Source organism: Pleurodeles waltl, chromosome 1_2 (assembly GCF_031143425.1).
Source record: "Pleurodeles waltl isolate 20211129_DDA chromosome 1_2, aPleWal1.hap1.20221129, whole genome shotgun sequence".
NCBI classification, from domain to species: domain Eukaryota; kingdom Metazoa; phylum Chordata; class Amphibia; order Caudata; family Salamandridae; genus Pleurodeles; species Pleurodeles waltl.
In genome coordinates, this window is record NC_090437.1 from 1294894516 (window position 1) to 1294917380 (window position 22865).

The 22865-nt window shown below is 46.7% G+C and overlaps 1 protein-coding gene across 3 annotated transcripts in view; it reads left to right on the forward strand.

Moving 5' to 3' along the window:
• Window positions 1-22596, forward strand: part of ADISSP (adipose secreted signaling protein) — a 309465-nt gene extending 286869 nt beyond the window's left edge. For all 3 annotated transcript variants that reach the window (XM_069205208.1, XM_069205193.1, XM_069205201.1), the window contains one exon: window positions 19784-22596. In XM_069205208.1, the coding sequence (XP_069061309.1) occupies window positions 19784-19884 (101 nt within the window). In that variant the 3' untranslated portion in view covers window positions 19885-22596. The remainder of the gene's footprint in view (window positions 1-19783) is intronic.
• Window positions 22597-22865: the final 269 nt, after the last annotated feature.

The window sequence follows — 22865 nt, forward strand, 5'->3', positions numbered from 1 at the left end:
GTCAGGGCTAAAATGACGGAAGCACCGCCAACAGGCTGGCGGTGCTTTCTGGGCCATTCTTACCGCCGCGGTCAGAAAACCGGGTCCGGCGGTTTCCCGCCAGATTTCCCCCGGTTGCCCAAATCCGCCATGGCGGCGCTGCAAGCAGCGCCGCCATGGGGATTCGGACCCCCTTCCCGCCAGCCTGTTTCTGGCGGTTTTTACCGCCAGGAACAGGCTGGCGGGAACGGGTGTCCTGGGGGCCCCTGCACTGCCCATGCCACTGGCCCCAGCAGGGCCCCAGCAGGATTTTCACAGTCTGCTATGCAGACAGTGAAAATCGCGACAGGTGCAACTGCACCCATCGCACCCCTGCAACACCGCCGGCTCCATTCGGAGCCGGCTTCCATGTTTCAGGGCCTTTCCCACTGGGCCGGCGGGCGCTCCTTTGGCGGGCGCCCGCCGGCCCAGCAGGAAAGTCAGAATGGCCTCCGCGGTCTTCTGACCGCGACCCCCCTAGTGTTGATAGACCGCCAAACACACGCCTCGCTTCAATGGTGGAATCTTATAAATTTAAACCAAGGGCAGCCTTTCCAGGACCCAGTGCCTCAATACGTGATCACAACAGATGCTTCCATGGTAGGGTGGGGAGCACACCTCAACCAACACAGCATCCAGGGACAATGGGACACTCAACAAAAACAACTTCATATAAATCAACTAGAACTACTAGCAGTGTTTCTAGCATTGAAAGCATTTCAACCGATAATAGCCCACAAACACATTCTTGTCAAAACAGACAACATGACAACAATGTATTACCTAAACAAACAGGGAGGAACACACTCATCACAGCTGTGTCTCTTAGCACAAAAGATTTGGCATTGGGCGATTCACAATCACATTCGCCTAATAGCACAGTACATCCCAGGAATTCAAAACCAGTTGGCCGACAATCTCAGTCGAGATCACCCACACACCCACGAATGGGAAATTCATCCCCAGATACTGCAAACCTACTTCCAAAACTGGGGAACACCTCAAATAGACCTATTTGCAACAAAAGCAAATTCAAAATGCCAAAACTTGGCATCCAGGTACCCACACCCTCAATCCAAGGGCAATGCGTTATGGATGAGTTGGTCGGGGATATTTGCTTACGCTTTTCCCCCTCTCCCACTCCTTCCGTATCTAGTAAACAAATTGAGTCAAAACAAACTCAAACTAATACTAGTAGCACCAACTTGGGCTCGCCAACCATGGTACACAACACTACTAGATCTGTCAGTAGTACCTCATGTCAAACTACCAACCAGACCAGACCTGTTAACTCAACACAAACAACAGATCAGACACCCGAATCCAGCATCGCTCAATCTAGCAATCTGGCTCCTGAAGTCTTAGAATTTGGACATCTAGACCTTACACAAGAATGTATGGAGGTCATTAAACAAGCTAGGAAACCTACTGCAAGACATTGCTACGCAAATAAATGGAAAAGATTTGTTTATTACTGTCATAATAATCAAATTCAACCACTACATGCGTCAACAAAAAACATTGTAAGCTACTTATTACATTTACAAAAATCGAAGCTAGCTTTTTCATCCATCAAGATACATCTCACTGCAATTTCTGCCTACCTGCAAATTACACATTCAACATCACTCTTTAGAATCCCAGTCATAAAAGCATTTATGGAGGGTCTAAAAAGAATCATTCCCCCAAGGACACCACCAGTGCCTTCATGGAATCTCAATATTGTATTAACACAACTCTTGGGTCCACCATTTGAACCCATGCACTCTTGTGAAATGCAGTACTTAACATGGAAAGTAGCCTTCCTAATAGCTATAACATCTCTTAGAAGAGTAAGTGAAATGCAAGCATTTACCATACAGGAACCCTTTATACAAATACACAAGCATAAAGTGATTCTACGCACAAATCCCAAATTTTTACCAAAAGTTATATCACCGTTCCACTTAAATCAAACTGTGGAACTACCAGTATTTTTTTCCACAACCAGACTCTGTAGCTGAAAGAGCATTACATACATTAGACATCAAAAGGGCACTAATGTATTACATTGATAGAACCAAACAATTTAGCAAAACAATTGTTTGTAGCTTTTCAAAAACCTCATGCAGGAAATCCAATATCCAAACAAGGCATTGCCAGATGGATAGTTAAATGTATTCAAACCTGTTATGTTAAAGCTAAGAGAGAACTGCCAATTACACCAAAGGCACACTCCACTAGAAAGAAAGGTGCTACCATGGCCTTTCTAGGAAATATACCAATGACAGAAATCTGTAAGGCAGCCACATGGTCTACGCCTCATACATTCACAAAACATTACTGTGTGGATGTGTTAACACAACAAGCCACAGTAGGACAGGCAGTATTACGAACATTATTTCAAACAACTACAACTCCTACAGGCTACACCACCGCTTTTGGGGAGATAACTGCTTACTAGTCTATGCACAGCATGTGTATCTGCAGCTACACATGCCATCGAACGGAAAATGTCACTTACCCAGTGTACATCTGTTCGTGGCATGAGACGCTGCAGATTCACATGCGCCCTCCCACCTCCCCGGGAGCCTGTAGCCGTTATAAGTTAACAATAAACTTGTACATTTGTAAATTTGTAAATATATATATCACTTTTAGACACATTATGTACATACATACTTGCTCCATTGCATGGGCACTATTACTATATACACAACTCCTACCTCACCCTCTGCGGGGAAAACAATCTAAGATGGAGTCGATGCCCATGCGCAATGGAGCCGAAAGGGGAAGAGTCCCTCGATCTCGTGACTCAAAAAGACTTCTTCGAAGAAAAAACAACTTGTAACACTCCGAGCCCAACACTAGATGGCAGGATAATGCACAGCATGTGAATCTGCAGCATGTGTTCCGTATGTGTATATGTGTGTGTATGTATGTATGTGTATATATATATATATATATATATATATATATATATATATATATATACACCGTCCCTATACCTCAGTCGCTTACTGTGACAGGACACGCTGACATATGAATAACACACAGTGCCAGTCCGGATAGCACAGTGCCGGGCCGGATGGGGGATGCACGGTGAGAGACTGGGTGGTGTGTAGAAGGAGTGGCTTCACTATGCACCAGCCCTGGTGAGGTTTTCAGACTCTAGAGCAGTCCCACAGGTCGTACTCTGTAGGGGTGGGTGAATAATTCCATTCCACCGGCTGAGTTCACAGAGTTTTCTCCACTCCACGCGGAAACTTCTGTGAAGTGACGCCGAACACAGTTTCTCTTGCTCGCTGTAAGAAAATGCCACTGTTGGCATGGTTACCCCCTAACTTTTTGCCTTTTGTTAATGCTAGCTATGATTGAAAGTGTGCTGGGACCCTTCTAACCAGGCCCCAGGACCAGTGTTCTGTCCCGAAAACTGTACCTTTGTCCCCACAACTGGCATAGCCCTGGCACACAGATAAGTCCCTTGTAAATGGTACCCCTGGTACCAAGGGCCCTGTGGCCAGGGAGGGTCTTTAAGGGCTGCAGCATGTATTATACCACCCTGGGGTCCCCCCACTCAGCACATGCACACTGCCTCACAGCTTGGGAGAAAAAGACTAAGTCGACATGGCACTCCCTTCAGAATGCCATGCCCACAACCCACTGCCTGTGGCATAGGTAAGTCACCACTCTAGCAGGCCTTACAGCCTTACAAGCAGGGTGCACTATACCACATGTGAGGGCATAGCTGCATGAGCACTATGCCCTTACAGTGTCTAAGTCAATTCTTAGACATTGTAAGTGCAGCGTAGCCATCAAGAGTATATGGTCTTGGAGTATGTCAAACACAAACTCTACAGTTCCATAATGGCTACACTGAATACTGGGAAGTTTGGTATCAGATTTCTCGGCACAATAAATCCACACTGATGCCAGTGTGGGATTTATTGAGAAATGCACACAGAGGGCATCTTAGAGATGGCCCCGGCATACCAGCCCAACTACTAGTGCTAGGCTGACCAATTTCTGCCAGCCGGCCACATCCAGTCTCCAGGTGGGATCAACAGTGTGCTTGTGTTCAGAGAAACCAACAGTACAGCGAGGACCCCCCAGGCGACTCCCACAACGTGGACACCTTGAGACGACCTCCCTGCACCCCACGGCGACACCTGCAGAGAGAATCCAGAGGCTCCCCCTGACCCCGACTGCCATGTAACAAAGAACCCGACTCCTGGAAGAAGCACTGCACCCCCAGGCTCGAGAGAAACCAGCTACTGGTGCAGGAGTGACCAGCAGGCGGCCCTCATAGCTGCCCAGTCGGTGTCTGGCCCGAGAAGCCCCCCTGTGCCCTGCCTGCATCGGCAATGACCCCCAGGTCCCTCTATTGAAACCAATGTAAAACCCGACACCTGCTTTGCACAATGCACCCAGCCGCCCCTGTGCCACTGAGGGTGTATTTTATGTGCCTGTTTGTGACCCCCCACCAAGTGCTCTACAAAACCCCCCTGGTCTGCTCCCCGAGGATGCATGTACATACCTGCTAGCAGACTGGAACCGGAGCACCCCTAGTCTCAATAGGCGCCTATGTTATTTGGGCCCCTCTTTGACCTCTGCACCTGACCGGCCCTGTGTTGCTGGTGCTGGGCGTTTGGGGTTAACTCGAACCCCCAACGGTGGGCTGCCTATGCCCCGGAGACTGAACTTGTAAGTGCTTTACTTACCTGCTAAACTAACTTGTACTTACCTCCCCAGGAACTGTTGATTTTTTGCAGTGTCCACTTTTAAAATAGCTTATTGCTATTTTTGCCAAAACTGTGTACCTTACTGTTTTACTTCAAAGTTCCACATTTACCTATGTCAAGTACCTTACAATTTATGTACTTACTTGAATTCTGAATATTGTAGTTCTAAAATAAATTAAGACAGTAATATTTTTCTATTTAAAAACGATTGGCCTGGAGTTACGTCTTTGAGTGTGTGTGTTCTCATTTATTGCCTGTGTGTGTACAACAAATGCTTAACACTACCCTCTGATAAGCCTACTGCTCGACCACACTACCACAAAATATAGCATTAGAATTATCTAATTTTGCCACTATCTTACCTCTAGGGGGAACCCTCGGACTCTGTGCACACTATCTCTCACTTTGAGATAGTATATACAGAACCAACTTCCTACACTGTCAATGTTAAGTTGGCTAGCGAGAGAAATCTCTAAGCTGGCGAGCAAGATTTCTGAATGTGAGCGGTCGTGATGAGAAAGCTGCCGCTCAAGTAGAAAATCTACTCCAGCCACAGAAAGAAGTAAGTGCCCTCTGGCACTCCGCATGATGCAGTTTGGGCTGATTTTACAGTGTTGGAGAAACTCCCACACTGAAAATCAGTGCAAACAGAGTGACTTACCCAAACTCCGCCGTTCGTGAAACTTCAGGTAGTGCAGCAGAGTTTTTTCGGCACTTCACGGAGTTCCTCGTAGCAGAACTCTGCAAACTCCGCCCAGGCTTAGTACTCTGTAGATGTATCAAAAATAACTGGCTAAATGGAAGTCAAATATTCTCCTCTTTGTTGGATAATTTCTGTACTTTCAATATTAAACCTATGTTGTGAGACTGGAGAAATATTTGCTAGGGTTTTATTTCTCAGAGCTGTGAGTATGAAGGCTAGCTTGTATATATGAAAAACTAAAATACTGATCTAGAGGGCAAAAAGTAAGTGGTAAAGTATGTAGCTGTCCTGACCCCTCGATCTTTGCCATGTTGACCTTCAGGCAGTTGTCCTTTATCCAGGCGGATAAGTTCTTCATACGGTCGTGGAAGGTGGTCTTTGTCTTGATTGGGGGTCTGCTGAGAGCGAGAGGACGAGCTGTGTGTCGTCAGCATAGGAGATAATGTTGCTGTCGTGCAATCTCACAATGTCTGCGAGTGGTGTCACATAGACGTTGAAGAGTGTTGGGCTTAGAGAGGAGCCTTTGGGGGATACCGCAATGGTGTTCTTGACCTCTGAGGTGAAGGGGGGGGGGGGGGAGTGCAGGCTCTCTGGGTGTGTCCTGTGAGGAAGAATGCCAACTGTCTGAGCACATGGTCTGTGATCCCAATCTGTCATAGTATTTTGATCAGTGTGTGGTGGGAGACGATGTCGAAGGTGGTAGAGAGGTCGAGCAGAATCAGGGCGGCTGTTACTTCTCTGTTGAGCAGGGTGCAGATGTCTTGTGGCGATCAGAGCTGTCCGTCTCTGTCCTATGATTGGCTCTGAAGCCTGATTGGGAGCCATCTTGCAGGTTGTTTTTCTCCAGGTGTTCTGTGAGTTGGATGTGATAGCCTTCTCCAGGACTTTAGTGGGGAAAGGGAGCAAAGAGGTCAGGCGGTAATTCTGGAGATTGCTTGGATGTGGAGAGGGCTTCTTACGGAGGGATCTGACCTCTGAATGTTTCCAGGCTTCTGGAAAAGTGGCCATGGCTAATGAGGCGTTGAGGATTGTAGTGAGCTGGCGGCTGATCTTGTTTCTTTCAAGGTTGAAGATGCAATGGGGGCAGGAGTCCGTGGGGCTCCCGAGTGGATGGAGCTCATGAGTGTGATCATGTTCAGTGTGCTGAGTTGTCTCCATGCAGTGAGCGGATGGTCGCTGGTAGAGGTTAATGGTATACTGGGGAGGTCAGGCGGTTGGGGATCGAAGTTACTGTGTATGGTTTCTATCTTGCTGTGGAAGTGGTCTGCGAGGGAATCACAGTTCTTGTGAGGGGGCATGGAGTTTTCGGTAGCTGAGGGCAGGTTAACTCAGACGATGGTGTGTCCTGCTTTGTGCGTGAGGCCTGTGAACAGCTGCTTCAGGGCAAGGTTGTCCAGTCATTCCAGTAGGTCCAGGTGGTAGTTGAGGTCTCCCAGGAAGATGTAGTGTTCAAATTCAATGGCATGTGGGGTGATGAATTCAGTGATGGCACCGCTGAGGCCTATTCTTGGTCCTGCTGGTCTGGTTACAAGGGTGCCTTTGGTGGTGGCATCATCATGGAGCTGGAAGTTTGTGTTCCATGATGGGTGTGATTTCATCATTGGTGATGGTGCAGGTGATTGATTCCTAGTGTACGATAGCAGTGCCGCCTCCGTGCCTGTTTATGCAGTCAAGGTGTTTCATTTTGTAGCCGGGGGTGAACCAGGTCTCTGTGATGGTTACATCAGGGGGCAAGATTGAAGACAGTAGCCCAGACTTCGATGGCGCGTTTGCAGCGTGATCTGGCATTGATCATGATACACCTGAGCTGTTCCAAGGCCATCTCATTTGGCGGGGAGGCGTTGGTGGCAGTGATGGTGGTCAGTCCTGGAGTGGAGGAGTATTGGCAGTGGGTGCAGGTGAATTGTCCCGCTGTGTGGCAAGGCGATGCGAGGCAGCAGTTGTTGTTGGGTCCAGGGACAAGAGCACAGAGATCCACGGAGGAGTATCTCTGGAGGAGGGGAGGCAGGGGGGCAAGTAGGGCCAGGGTTCCTGGTGCTGGGTGGGGTTCAGGTGTGGACTGGCGCAGACGGGCTTGCCTTTGGCACGCTGGCAGCACACTCGATGTACAGTTGCGCAGCTGTTTCCATAAGTAGTCTTCGGAGATGGGAGGGGCTGACAGGGAGGCGGGAGTGCGGCAGGGGGTGAGGGAAAAAACGTCGGGAGAAAATTGAGAAAGTACAGTCAACAACAGGGCAAAGCAAGGAGGCAAAATGGAACGGGCAACTAAGGGTCCAGAAAAAGAGGCTAAAATTACACTTTACAAAAAAAAAACTTTACAAAAAACAGTTACTGTGACAGCAATTACACAAGGCAGTGAATCAGCCGAGGCGGACCGTGGGATCAAACTCGCGACCACGTGTGCTGCAGCTGGGCAGCAAACACGAGGAGCAAGGCAGAGGCAGCGGGCGAGAACGCCAAGACCGTGGTCCGAGACTATATAGCGCATAAACAGTTCTTGGAATCTTGGTTTCAGCAAACATATTTATCATTTGCACATAACCAAGTAAAGTGTTCTGATTTGTTTTCACCCTATAAAAATCTTTTTTTTTAACCACACAGACTTATATAAATGTGCCTGCATAACTACAGAAATATATTTTGAAATGTTTGTACAGTTCACTAATTAGCTATGTCAAGGCTGTGTTACAAAAAGCAGCCTGGTGTCTTAGACTTTCATTTCACACGCATTGTATGGCACGATTTTCACACAGTTAACTTTACAAAATCCTGTAACTCACAGTAAGAGAAAGAAAAGTAAATGATGCAAGACAAATTGATTTTTTACCCCTGTTTTAATGCAGAGCAAAGATGACAAGATAAAAAGATATAAAAGCAACTTTCTTGCTTGTTCACTTTGTGAGTAACAGAACAGCTGTTATTTATCAACTCGCCAGAACAGGTAAGTAGGCTCTAAAAATACCTCGTCCCCATGAAATATAACTCGCAATAGCGAGTAGATTTCTATAGGCGTGCACTGTATTATACACATAGGAGGAAATCTGCATTAAATAATTTTGCTTTGCTGCCCTTAGTCCTACAGGGTCCAGTAAGGTATCAAACCGGAGTGAAACATGTATGCCAAGTTTGAATATGCAACTCCCAATCACCTGCATGTATACCTTAAGGGTCATCCAGAATGTTCATATTGCTTAGCTAAGGATTAGATTCCAGGCCTTTTGTCACCCTACTTGGCCATGTTAATTACTATGAAACCCAGCAAAGGTAACCTCTTCTCACAAAAGTAGTAACAGTCCTTCTCTCAACTCCTGAGGAGGAGGGGTGGGGAAGAAAATATGCATCTGTTAATTAACTGTCACACTGTACCAGGGTTGGGACAGCCTAGATCCCCTGAACAACGGGGGAAGCCTAGACCTCTTGATTTAACACCGCTCATTTTTGAAGTTTTTGTTGGGAAAGTCTCTGGCAATTATGTCAGCTAGGGGTAGAGCTTAGGCCCGCAGAGGAGATGTGAACAAAGACCACTTGATTTGACCCAGCATTCAGTGCAGTAGGGTTGGGATGGGGTGGAGGGGTGTTGTGGCGCTAAAACTTTCCACCCCATTTAAAAACTCTTTCACAAGGGAGAGACAGAGAGTTGGGCATTGGAATTAGATGGTGACCTGACCATGGAAACCTGGAAGGACAAGACTCCTCAAGCTCTAATCGACTAAGGACTCTGCCTACAGGTGACACCAGTGGGCCTCTCAAGGACAAGTGAGGCCGGTTCCCCCCCCCCCCCCCCAAAGGACCTGTTGTGGGAAGATCTGGACCTCTGTGTCCCAGAAGGAGGGAAGAAGCACCAAAGACAAAGAAAAGGTGAAGGTCTGTCGCAGGGAGCCAGTAGAACCAGCTACCTATAAAGGAGACCACTTTTGATGCCAAGAGGCCTGCTGCACATGGTCCAGGTGGCTAGGGCTTCCCTAAGAAGAATCCAAAATGGTTAAAATCGGACCCTCTGTGTCTGAGATAGTCATTCCCAAAGGATGTGACCTTTGACCGTGAGAGCAACGGAGCGCGTGTGTAGTTCTGTCGTATCGTCTGTGAGAATCCCTGTGGTGGGCCTGGGTCAGGGGTCGGCATGACTTAATTTTACTCAGGAAGGGGTGTATATGAGGCCCCCTCTCAAGACTCACTTGGCCCGGGTTCCGCAGCCTCCTGACTGGCATATGTAGGTAATGGGCCTACATTCCCCACCCGAGGCCCCCGACGACGTGAAGGAGAGCGAGTGCAGTGCCATCGTGCCTCCCTCCCCTCCACAAAAGGCCAAAGGATGGGGTCCCGGGCCCCAGATGCAGAAGGAGGAATGGGAGCCTCCCCCCATCATTTGCATCCCTCCACCCCCCCAACAGCAGTGGGCTTGTCTTTGTTCCCTGTGCACGTTTCTGGGGGTAGTTGGGCAGCCACCTTAAGGAGAGCCCTGCCTGCTTGGAACAGGCACGAGAGAATTTAACAGAGATCCTGTTCAGTCAGTGAGAGGAAGCCAGCTGGTCGTGGAGCAAGCCTGGCAGCACAGGAGTAGGCTTCCCACCTGCCCCAGCAAGAGCACATGTCACGGTGCCTAAGTGGGACCATGCATCCCCAACAAAAGAAAGAGAGCCAAAAAATGAAAAATACAGGGAGCAGAAGACCCAAGGAAGGAAAGCCATGGCTGCAGCCACTAATTAATTATGCACGCTCCTTCTTGAGAGCGCCCCATAATTCTCTGTAGGGCTTATTTTGCACACGGTGGCCTCATCTTTGTGATGTCCCCAGGATGTCAAGGGCACCACCAATGTGTTTTAACCGCTTGAGTGCGGGCGTCGGCCACTGGCCGACGCCCACACACCCTCCCTGGTGCGGGTCGCGACCAGTGGCCGACACCAGGAAGGGCATTAATAAATCCTCGGGTGCGTCGCGCCCGAGGATTTTTTTTTTTTTTTTACTACCCCCGGGAGACACGGAAGCTACCGTGTCTCCCCCCGCCCCTTTGTGACGTCAGCGCGCCGCGAGGCGCGCTGACGTTGCAAAGGTGTTTTCCTAATGAAAGCAGGAAGCAGCCTTGCGGCCGCTTCCTGCTTTCATGGGGAAAACGGCCTTTTACACGTTCGGGAAGGCCTTGTAAGAAAGGGGAGAGTCTCCCCTTTCTTACGAGGCCTTCCTGAAAGTGTTTCCTGGCTCCCCCGATCGCAGCACAGCTGCGATCGGGGGGGCCAGGAAACATTTTGAAAAGGCCTCGTAAGAAAGGGGAGACTCTCCCCTTTCTTACGAGGCCTTCTGAAACTGTTTCTGGCCCCCGATCGCAGCTGTGCCAGGAAACCCCACTAGACACCAGGGATTTCACTTTTGGGGGGCGGCCCCCCCCCTGGAAAACGGGCCGCCCCCCCCCCCCCGGCATAATTTTTTTAATTAAAAAAAAGGTAGGTGCCCCCTGGGGGGGGGCGCGATCGCGCCCCCCCCAGGGGATTTTTTTTTTTCAACAAAATAAAAAAAAAAATAAAAAATGAAATGACAGGGGGTCGCCCGTGGGCAGGGTGACCCCCTGTGGGGGCATTTTTTTTTTTAGATGTTGTAGGGTTTCCCTGGGGGCCATTTTGGCCCCCAAGGAAACCATACAGCAACTAAAAAAAATATATATGTAGATAGATATATCTAGGTACATGGATATATCTATAGATATATCTATGTAGAGATATATATATATATATATATATATATATATATATATATATATATATATATATATATATATATAGATCTGTATCAAAGAGATTTATAAAGCGCACTACTCACCTGTGAGGGTCTCAAGGCGCTGCGGGGGGGGGGGGGACAGGGGGAGGGAAAGGGGCTAGGAGGTTCACTGTTCAAAAAGCCAGGTTTTGAGGCCCTTCCTGAAAAGAAGTAGGTTTTGGGTCTTGCGAATGTGGGTTGTGAGTGCGTTCCAGGTTTTGGGTGCAATATAGGAGAAGGATCTGCCCCCGGTGGTGGTGTGTTTGATGCGGGGGACAGAGGCGAGAGAGAGGTCAGCTGAGCGGACGTTTCGTGTGGGGGTGTGGAAGGTGACTCTCGTTGAGGTAGGCAGGGCCTGTGTTGTGGAGTGATTTGTGTGCGAGGATGAGGATAGAAGGTGATCCTTTTGTCAATGGGGAGCCAGTGGAGGGATTTGAGGTGTGGAGAGATGTGTTCGTGTCGGCGGAGGTCGAGGATGAGTCGTGCTGCGGAGTTCTGGATGCGTGTAGTTTGCACTTGAGTTTTAGAGTGGTGCCGGCGTAGAGGGCGTTTCCGTAATCAAGCCTGCTGCTGATGAGTGCGTGAGTGACAGTTTTTCTGGTCTCTGTGGGGATCCATTTGAATGTTTTTCAGTATACGGAGTTTGTTGAAGCATGAGGAGGTAAGAGCGTTGATTTGTTGGGTCATAGAGAGGGAGGAGTCTAGGATGATGCTGAGGTTGCGTGCGTAGTTGGCGGGGGTGGGTGCAGGGCCTAGCGTGGTGGGCCACCATGGGGGGTCCCAGGTGTTTTTGTGTGGGCCAAAGAGGATTATTTTGGTTTTGCTTGAGTTGAGTTTCAGGTGGTTGGCTGTCATATATACATCACTTTTGTCAATATGTGTGTGGTTTCCCTGGGGGGAAAAGGGTCCGACTTGTCTAGTGGCAGTTTTAGTGCCATAAAGAAGCGCAGAAGGTTTATATGCCTACTGCAAAGAGCACATCTGTATTTTATGTAAATAGCTGAGTACATTAGTAAAGTCTATGGAGAGATGAAGGGCACTTTTGCTGGGTGGTAATGAGGGAATCCGAGGAGGAGGGAGTGGGAGCACCAATAATGATTGTTGGACTGGGCGCAGGAGGTGCTAAAGACTGTGACGAATGGTATGCGACAAGGTGTTTTTTGAGTGTCTTGAAAGTACGTGCTGATTGAGGGAAGAAGCGCAGGTAAGGTGGCCTCTACTGTTGCACGTATCTCACACACACCATCGATTTTGTGACTGTCTACGTAGGCTAGTGTTTTAGAGCAACAGTTTAGCCAATAGCAGAGATGGCATCTTGATGGATGACTGCTGCCTGCACTTGGGTTATAGAGGACCGCTCTGACATAGGATCAGAGACTGAGACATCAGATACTGAGACAGCATCTGAGGGATAGGACAATGGCGCAGACTCTGGGAGTGATTTTTCAGTCAGAGGAGTCCCATTCGAAAACTCCTCTTCCAGTACATTATGAGGGAGGTGATGAGGACAGTCCTACTGTCCCTTCGCAAGCTGTTCGTGCAACTGGGTAATAGTGGGTTAGGCCAACCCAGAGAGCAGGTGAATGCGGCGGCAAGCAGAGAGAGAGTGCTCTCTTGGGAGCTCACCAATTTAGTTCAGCCCCAAATTCCACCACCCAAATCATATTGTGGAGACATCAAAATTGTCTATGGCAAAACAAACTGGTTTTGTAAGGCAGGCACCTGTGTTTTTGGTCCTGGATTCGGCGGCCATATAGAGAAACACACTAAACCCAAACATTTCTGGAAACTAGACATTCGGGGGAGTCCACAGAGTTGTGACTTGTGTGGATTCCCCAAAGTTTTCTTACCCAGAATACCCTGCAAAGCTGAAATGTTGAAAAAAAACTCTATTTTTCTCGCATTTCTGTCACACAAACTATAGGAATATGCTGGGATCCACAACATTCCTACCACCCAGTGACTCCTCACCTGTCCTGATAAAAACACTACCCCACTTGAGTGCCTACACCTAGTGCCTGTGTCAGGAATGGATCACCCCAGGGTCAACAGCTGCCTCACGTAAGGACCAACATTGACCGTTGTGTGATCTATTCCTGTCGCAGGCACCAGGCCTAACCACACAAGTGAGGTATCATATTTATCGGGAGACTTGGGGGAACGCTGGGTGGAAGGAAATTTGTGGCTCCTCTCAGATTCCAGAACTTTCTGTCACCGAAATGTGAGGAAAACGTGGTATTTTAGCCACATTTTGAGGTTTGCAAAGGATTCTGGGTAACAGAACCTGGTCCGAGCCCCACAAGTCACCTCATCTTGGATTCCCCTGGGTTTCTAGTTTTCAAAAATGTGCTGGTTTGCTAGGTTTCCCCAGGTGCCGGCTGAGCTAGAGGCAAAATTCCACAGGTTGGTCACTGTTTTCTATGAAAAAATGTGATGTGTCCACGTTCTGTTTTGGGGCATTTCCTGTCGCGGGCGCTAGGCCTACCCACACAAGTGAGGTATCATTTTTATCGGGAGACTTGGGGGAACGCCGGGTGGAAGGAAATTTGTGGCTCCTCTCAGATTCCAGAACTTTCCGTCACCGAAATGTGAGGAAAACTTGTTTTTTTAGCCACTTTTTGAGGTTTGCAAAGGATTCTGGGTAACAGAACCTTGTCCGAGCCCCGCGAGTCACCCCTCCTTGGATTCCCCTAGGTCTCTAGTTTTCAGAAATGCACAGGTTTGGTAGGTTTCCCTAGGTGCCGGCTGAGCTAGAGGCCAAAATCTACAGGTAGGCACTTTGGAAAAAACAGCTGTTTTTTCTATAAAAAAAAATAGGATGTGTCCATGTTGTGTTTTGGGGCATTTCCTGTCGCGGGCACTAGGCCTACCCACACAAGTGAGGTATCATTTTTATCGGGAGACTTGGGGAAACACAGAATAGCAAAACAAGTGTTATTGCCCCTTATCTTTCTCTACATTTTTTCCTTCCAAATATAAGAGAGTGTGTAAAAAAGACGTCTATTTGAGAAATGCCCTGCAATTCACATGCTAGTATGGGCACCTCGGAATTCAGCGATGTGCAAATAACCACTGCTCCTCAAAACCTTATCTTGATCCCATTTTGGAATTGCAAAGTGTAAGGAAATGCCTCCTTGGCATGGTTGCCCCCTGACTTTTTGCCTTTGCTGATGCTATGTTTACAATTGAAAGTGTGCTGAGGCCTGCTAACCAGGCCCCAGCACCAGTGTTCTTTCCCTAACCTGTACTTTTGTATCCACAATTGGCAGACCCTGGCATCCAGATAAGTCCCTTGTAACTGGTACTTCTAGTACCAAGGGCCCTGATGCCAAGGAAGGTCTCTAAGGGCTGCAGCATGTCTTATGCCACCCTGGAGACCTCTCACTCAGCACAGACACACTGCTTGCCAGCTTGTGTGTGCTAGTGAGAACAAAACGAGTAAGTCGACATGGCACTCCCCTCAGGGTGCCATGCCAGCCTCTCACTGCCTATGCAAGTATAGGTCAGTCACCCCTCTAGCAGGCCTTACAGCCCTAAGGCAGGGTGCACTATACTATAGGTGAGGGTACCAGTGCATGAGCATGGTACCCCTACAGTGTCTAAACAAAACCTTAGACATTGTAAGTGCAGGGTAGCCATAAGAGTATATGGTCTGGGAGTTTGTCAAACACGAACTCCACAGCGCCATAATGGCTACACTGAAAACTGGGAAGTTTGGTATCAAACTTCTCAGCACAATAAATGCACACTGATGCCAGTGTACATTTTATTGTAAAATACACCACAGAGGGCACCTTAGAGGTGCCCCCTGAAACTTAACTGACTATCTGTGTAGGCTGACTGGTTCCAGCAGCCTGCCACACTAGAGACATGTTGCTGGCCCCATGGGGAGAGTGCCTTTGTCACTCTGAGGCCAGTAACAAAGCCTGCACTGGGTGGAGATGCTAACACCTCCCCCAGGCAGGAGCTGTAACACCTGGCGGTGAGCCTCAAAGGCTCACCCCTTTGTCACAGCCCAGCAGGGCACTCCAGCTTAGTGGAGTTGCCCGCCCCCTCCGGCCACGGCCCCCACTTTTGGCGGCAAGGCTGGAGGGAACAAAGAAAGCAACAAGGAGGAGTCACTGGCCAGTCAGGACAGCCCCTAAGGTGTCCTGAGCTGAGGTGACTCTAACTTTTAGAAATCCTCCATCTTGCAGATGGAGGATTCCCCCAATAGGATTAGGGATGTGACCCCCTCCCCTTGGGAGGAGGCACAAAGAGGGTGTACCCACCCTCAGGGCTAGTAGCCATTGGCTACTAACCCCCCAGACCTAAACACGCCCTTAAATTTAGTATTTAAGGGCTCTCCCTGAACCTAGAGATTAGATTCCTGCAACAACAAGAAGAAGGACTGCCTAGCTGAAAACCCCTGCAGAGGAAGACCAGAAGACAACAACTGCCTTGGCTCCAGAAACTCACCGGCCTGTCTCCTGCCTTCCAAAGAACTGGCCTCCAGCGACGCCTTCCAAAGGGACCAGCGACCTCTGAATCCTCTGAGGACTGCCCTGCTTCGACGACGACAAGAAACTCCCGAGGACAGCGGACCTGCTCCAAAAAGACTGCAACTTTATCCAAAGGAGCAGCTTTAAAGACCCTGCAATCTCCCCGCAAGAAGCGTGAGACTTGCAACACTGCACCCGGCGACCCCGACTCGGCTGGTGGAGAACCAACACCTCAGGGAGGACCCCCGGACTACTCTACGACTGTGAGTACCAAAATCTGTCCCCCCTCAGCCCCCACAGCGCCGCCTGCAGAGGGAATCCCGAGGCTTCCCCTGACCGCAACTCTCTGAAACCTAGGTCCCGACGCCTGGAAAAGACCCTGCACCCGCAGCCCCCAGGACCTGAAGGACCGGACTTTCACTGCAGAAGTGACCCCCAGGAGTCCCTCTCCCTTGCCCAAGTGGAGGTTTCCCCGAGGAAGCCCCCCCTTGCCTGCCTGCAGCGCTGAAGAGATCCCTTGATCTCTCATTGACTTACATTGCGAACCCGACGCTTGTTCTAACACTGCACCCGGCCGCCCCCTCGCCGCTGAGGGTGAAATTTCTGTGTGGGCTTGTGTCCCCCCCGGTGCCCTACAAAACCCCCCTGGTCTGCCCTCCGAAGACGCGGGTACTTACCTGCAAGCAGACCGGAACCGGGGCACCCCCTTCTCTCCATTGAAGCCTATGAGTTTTGGGCACCACTTTGAACTCTGCACCTGACCGGCCCTGAGCTGCTGGTGTGGTAACTTTGGGGTGGCTCTGAACCCCCAACGGTGGGCTACCTTGGACCAAGAACTGAACCCTGTAAGTGTCTTACTTACCTGGTAAAACTAACAAAAACTTACCTCCCCCAGGAACTGTGAAAATTGCACTGTGTCCACTTTTGAAATAGCTATTTGTGAATAACTTGAAAAGTATACATGCAATTGAAATGATTCAAAGTTCCTAATGTACTTACCTGCAATACCTTTTAAACAAGATATTACATGTTAAATTTGAACCTGTGGTTCTTAAAATAAACTAAGAAAATATATTTTCCTATACAAAACCTATTGGCTGGATTTGTCTCTGAGTGTGTGTACCTCATTTATTGTCTATGTGTATGTACAACAAATGCTTAACACTACTCCTTGGATAAGCCTACTGCTAGACCACACTACCACAAAATAGAGCATTAGTATTATCTCTTTTTACCACTATTTTACCTCTAAGGGGAACCCTTGGACTCTGTGCATGCTATTCCTTACTTTGAAATAGCACATACAGAGCCAACTTCCTACACAAAGGTTTTCTTGATACCTCTTTTTCACTCTTCATATTTCAGCAAATGAATTGCTGTATACCCAGTATAGAATGAAAACCAACTGCAGGGTGCAGCTCATTTATTGGCTCTGGGTACCTAGGGTTCTTGATGAACCTACAAGCCCTTTATATCCCCGCAACCAGAAGAGTCCAGCAGACAAAACGGTATATTGCTTTCAGAAATCTGACATCGCAGGAAAAAGTTACAGAGTAAAACATAAAGAAAAATGGCTGTTGTTTTCAGCTCAATTTCAATATTTTTTTATTTCAGCTGTTATTTTCTGTAGGAAAACCTTGTAGGATCTACACAAATGACCCCTTGCTGAATTCAGAATTTTGTCTAGTTTTCATAAATGTTTAGCATTCCGGGATCCAGCATTGGTTTCACACCCATTCCTGTCACTAACTGGAAGGAGGCTGAAAGCATCAAATATAGTAGAAATGGGGTATGTCCCAGTAAAATGCCAAATTTGTGTTGAAAAATTTGGTTTTCTGATTCAAGTCTGCCCGTTCCTGAAAGGTGGGAAGATAGTGATTTCAACACCAGAAACCCTTTGTTGATGGCGTTTTCAGGGAAAAAACCACAAGCCTTCTTCGGCAGCCCTTTTTTCCCATTTTTTTGGAAAAAACTAAATTTTCACTGTATTTTGGCTATTTTCTTGGTCTCCTCCAGGGGAAACCACCAACTCTGGGTACCATTAGAATCCCTAGGATGTTGGAAAAAAAGGACGCAAATTTGGCTTGGTTAGCTTATGTGGACAAAAAGTTATGAAGCCCTAAGCGCGAACTACCCCAAATAGCCAAAAAAGGGCTCAGCACTGGGGGGGAAAGGCCCAGCAGCTAAGGGGTTAAATATACTCTGGGGGCTGCAGGAGGTGCAGCAGCCCCTCACCTCTAACTTGTTAAATATTGACCCTAAGTTTCTGGTGTCATTAAAAGCAAGGCTTTTCAACATTGTTTTTCAATTATTCGTAAGGCTGGAACTTTTGAGAAGGCAGTGCCCTCTAGGGGTTGGTCCTATGGTTGCCTTATATGTAGTCTAAACATGTTAAACAGAGACACAGGCACGTTTGGTTTTTTTTCAATGCTTTATTTATAACATTGTGGAAGGTGATTTTTTATGAACATTACAGATGTTAAACTGATAATGGTTGTGTTGCTATAGATTTTAGTGATCTAGTGGGGATTTTTAACATGTGGTTATTGGTCTTTTATTGTGGTAACCCCTATACAAAGCCAATAGGCATGATGTATTTAAAGTGACCTCCCTCCTCCCCTCAATATTGTGATGTCCTATCTGGTGTAGGTGGGGATACTGTGATTTTAAGTGTCATGTACCATTAGGAGTCATGTGATTTCAGAATTCAACCAAAGGTATTTCAATCTGCCCAATGCCTTTATGTGTATTAAAACATTGGAATGTTGAGAGCTCCATTGAAGACAGTAGAGTAGCTCTGCGCCCAGAACTTCAACATTCCAATGTTTGTCTTAATTTTTCTCACTTTTTCATTTAGAATATTCTGTCCTTAGTGTGTGGAATGTTCTTATTGCCTTATAGCCCTTCTGTCTGCCCTCGGGCATATAACTTGGTATCATGGCGTATAACAACTGGTATAGCCCTGGGTAGCGGGCTATAGTATTGAGTTGTGTATGTGCATAATAAATGCAGTTTTCCTTTTTCGGAGAAAACGCACTGACTTTGACAGTCTGAGTGTTGTTGTGTTACCAGTAAATGATGATTACTAACCTACACCACCTCCCCTGAGAAGGCCTGTTTTGCTACAGTGGGGCACTTGGTTCCCAGTTAGGGGAAATTGTGGGCATATTACTTGTCCAGACTTCACCCCCTGCACAACTAATAACACAATTTCTTACACATGCCAAACCTCAGTTTAGTGTAAATAGCTCTTCCACCATTTGTATTCCTTTTTAGGGTCGAGCCTGAGAGTGCATGCGTAGCGCATTGGGCTTGGAGCCCGCCTGTCGCTCACCAGTTGTTGGTTTGCGTGGCACTCTTATTTACAGCCTCGTAATTTGTCAAGGCACGCCTTGCATCACTTCCGTTTCTCTGTGGAGCAGGGATCAAGCACTAATTGATGCAACTTAATTAGTGATCGTCCGCTGCTACCGACGTGATTGAGGTACTATTTTTTTCTAACTTCCAGTGCCCCGCAAACAGAAGGCTTGGGACTGGCAAAAACATGTCCAGCAGGACAAACAAAATTGCAAAACTTTATTTTTTAAAGCTAACTTTTTTTAATTAAGTAGTCTCTTCTCAGTTTCCACTCATGTTTTATTCTTTTGTGTTTTCTCGTGGGCGCTGTTGTCAACCGATGACAAATTGTTCGAAATATGCGAGACCCATTGTATTGCAAATGCTTGTTTAGAGTTTGTTTCGCGGCAGAAATGAGTTTTTTTCAGATGCATGCTCGGTTCTGGTCTCTTACACTTGCTGTAACTGTAATGGCAGGAAAAGTGGCCTATGCTCCCTCGGGCATAAAATGGAAATAAAGTGCGGATTTAATTGCTTTGGAAAATCAGACAGGAACACGAACGTCATGTTTATTGTGGCATTTCCCGCCCCCCCGTGAAAGATGTTAGTTGCAGATAAGCTGAATTCCCACGTCGTTGGTGTTTGTGAGCAAACTGTTTTCCAGTCTGAAACCTTTTTAGAAGCAGATTTAAGACCGTGGAAAGGATTTGCAGATTTGTGTTTTTCTGTAACGGTGGCTGAACTATAAGAATTAATGAGACCGATTTCTCTTGCAGATCGGCACCACGGGACGCCCATGCTGCTGGAGGGCGTCCGGTGCGTCGGCGCCGAGCTGGAGTACGACTCGGAGCAGAGTGACTGGCAGGGCTTTGACTAACCCGGATCTCCAGACATTGGCTGAAACCCCCAGATGTTAAAAAGAAACAAAATACTTGTGAAATGAATTGGTCGCATGGGTGTCGGGGCGATGGCTGGGGGGGGCGCGCTCTGGAAATGGTATGATGGCACAATAATGTCTGCAATTGTTAGAAAGTTTGCAAAATGAACTCGCGCTTGTTGTGTTAGCTGTGAGTTCTAGTGGAGTAAGGCCTGCCTTATTGCTTAGTACAGTCCCCCGACAGCCTTTACAGTGGTACGGTCCATGCTTTCAGAGCACAACACCTCCGCCTTGAAACAGAAGGCATGCAACATTCTGTGTGTCATTGTACACATCTGTACTCCAGGGCAGAGCCTCTTCCGGCAGGGCACAGGATGCACACATCACAGTAGACACTTCCTTTGTTTCACTTTCCCATTGCTACAGCCCAGTGCACACCTGCGGAATATATATTGCTTTCTCTGGCTGTATTTTGCCCCACAACAGCTGTATGTAAAAAGACGTGCATTTTTGGGGAGTAATTGCGGAAGCTACAATGCTTTCTGGGCTCATAAATCATACACGTCATGCGTGCAGATTATTTTTCATAATTCATGAAAAACCCATCACAGAGAATTATGCATTGTAGCCAACTAGGCTTTTATGTCATGTTTTTATTTTTTTGCATGTGATGGAAACGTGCGTAACTGATACTTTTTAATGTTTGTTACAGCTCGTAGTTTTGTCGCCAGCCAGTACATGATGTATGATATACTGCCTTAAAGAGTGGATGAGCAGATGTACAGTTGAAAAGCCATGATTTCTAGGGCCTTTAGAAAGTTTGAAGAAATTCCCAAATTGTTTTGTATTAGCCAGGTAGAGGCATGATCAAACATTCCTTCTTCCAAAGTTGACGTATATCCCCAGACTTGTAAGTTAAAACTCAAAACAAATGTGTACCCGAGTACCTGCCAATTATCGTCCCAATTTTTTTATTGCCGCTACTAACGATTTTGGCCAGCTGTTCTATAAGACTTCCAAGGAACAAGGACACACACAAATTTTAATAAGGGTGGCTGTTTGGCTTTTTTGTTAAAAAAAATCTATATATATATATAAAAAACGAAGTTGTCCTCATGTGAAAGCGCACGCCCAACAGGTTTTATAAACGGGAAGTTGTCACATGAGGACAACTTCGTTTTTGATATATATTATATTTAAGTAGTGTAAAGTCACATTCAGGACGCTCATTCCTTCCAACAAACCTCATTACATATGTCTTTTCTTCACGTGTTCTACATCCTGATTTTTTTTTTTTTCCTTGACAGTTTATTACACTGAATTAACCATAAGGCGCTTTAGCTGAACAGAAGGAGAGGAATTAAAGGTCCTCCGACCATCAGAATGTATTAGATCATATTCCAGACTGTCCGTGGCACTACACACCTGATCCATCTGAAGCAAACATAGGCGCTTGCTGTATAAAGGCATATTGTAAATTGGCAACTTGGGGCGTCACATGCTTTGTTTTAAATTGGGTAGTAGGATCTCATGCATTAGCAAGAAATAAAGGACCCCAGCCTAGCACACACAGGGCGCCACGAGCTTTGTTTCAAATTGGGTAGCGGGATCTCATGCATTAACAAGAAATAAAGGACCCCAGCCTAGCACACAGAGGCCGCCACGAGCTTTGTTTCAAATTGGGTAGCGGGATCTCATGTATTAGTTAAGAAATAAAAGACCCTAGCCTGGTACGTAATCGGAATATATGATGGGTTGCCTAGGGCCTCCGTTTAAAGACACTCTCTCTGAACCTTATATGGTAGCTCATTTCAAACAGGTCTTGCAAGATCCACATTATATACAGTTAGTTGTTTGCAGAATGTAGCTTTGGTTAGCTTTACTTGGTAAACAGCAGTGTTTGCAAACCTATGTTGCCTACCTGTAAGTTACTGGTATTAAGTCATTATCAATAATTTTAGTAACCCTCCCTCCCAAAAAGGACATCAAAAATATATATTTGAATGTTATAAAAAATACGTACCAGAGAATTTTACAGTTATTTCTTCTATACATCTACAAATTGCATATGCCTACTACTGAGTATCTTTTTGAAATGCTTTTTTATTCAGTTTACTAGATATGACTTCATGTTTAGTTTTTGTAACTGTTTCAGTTGTATAGATGTGCATGGCAGTGTATACAAACATAATAATGACGTCTTTTTTAGTAGCCTTTCTTTTGAAAGCACTAAGCAACTGCAGTTTGGATTACTTATTAAAAACTTGTAGTTTCACTATAGACCTAAACAACATGTTAACACTCTGCAGCTGTTACACTTCTAAGAGGTAGAAATTCAGTTTGCTGCTAGCCAAAAAGTGTCTTTAAGTTGTTGTGTCTTGTTAATTTTCAGGGTCCGGGCAATGGTACATTTGAGAAATCCAAACGTTAAGTGATTAAGGAAAGAGTATAGTTTTGTAGTATTATAAATTGTGCTTTGAGAGGTTTTCAGCCCCAGTTTCCAAATGGCATGTTATTTGTTTTTCTTTACCCAACCGCTTGATTTACCTACTGTTCCTAATTTCTAGTATTTGTATCATATTTTAAAATTCACTTTCTGTTTTGTTGTTTGCCTTGTGAGTAAAGAAAACAAGCATGGTACAATTTTGAAAGAAACCAGGGATCTTATGTGCCTCTGTACGCTTTTCTTAATAAAAATGTAATAAAAACTTTCGTTTAAGTATTCCTTGCATTTCTTTTCACATTAAAGTATGCAGTTATTGATTTTTATCCCAGGCATATTCATCCAACATAATAGAATGCTTTACTCTTTAGTCCCCACCTTAATTGTACATGAATCACTCACACTCATTATGTGATTTGTGTGAACTTAATTCTTATGGTCGGGCTTGACAGTGCAGCATTTGCCAGACAATTATTTGAGTATCGCGAGGCGAGGGCTTTGCCTCCATCCACATGTTGGGAGCCAGGAGTACATGTTT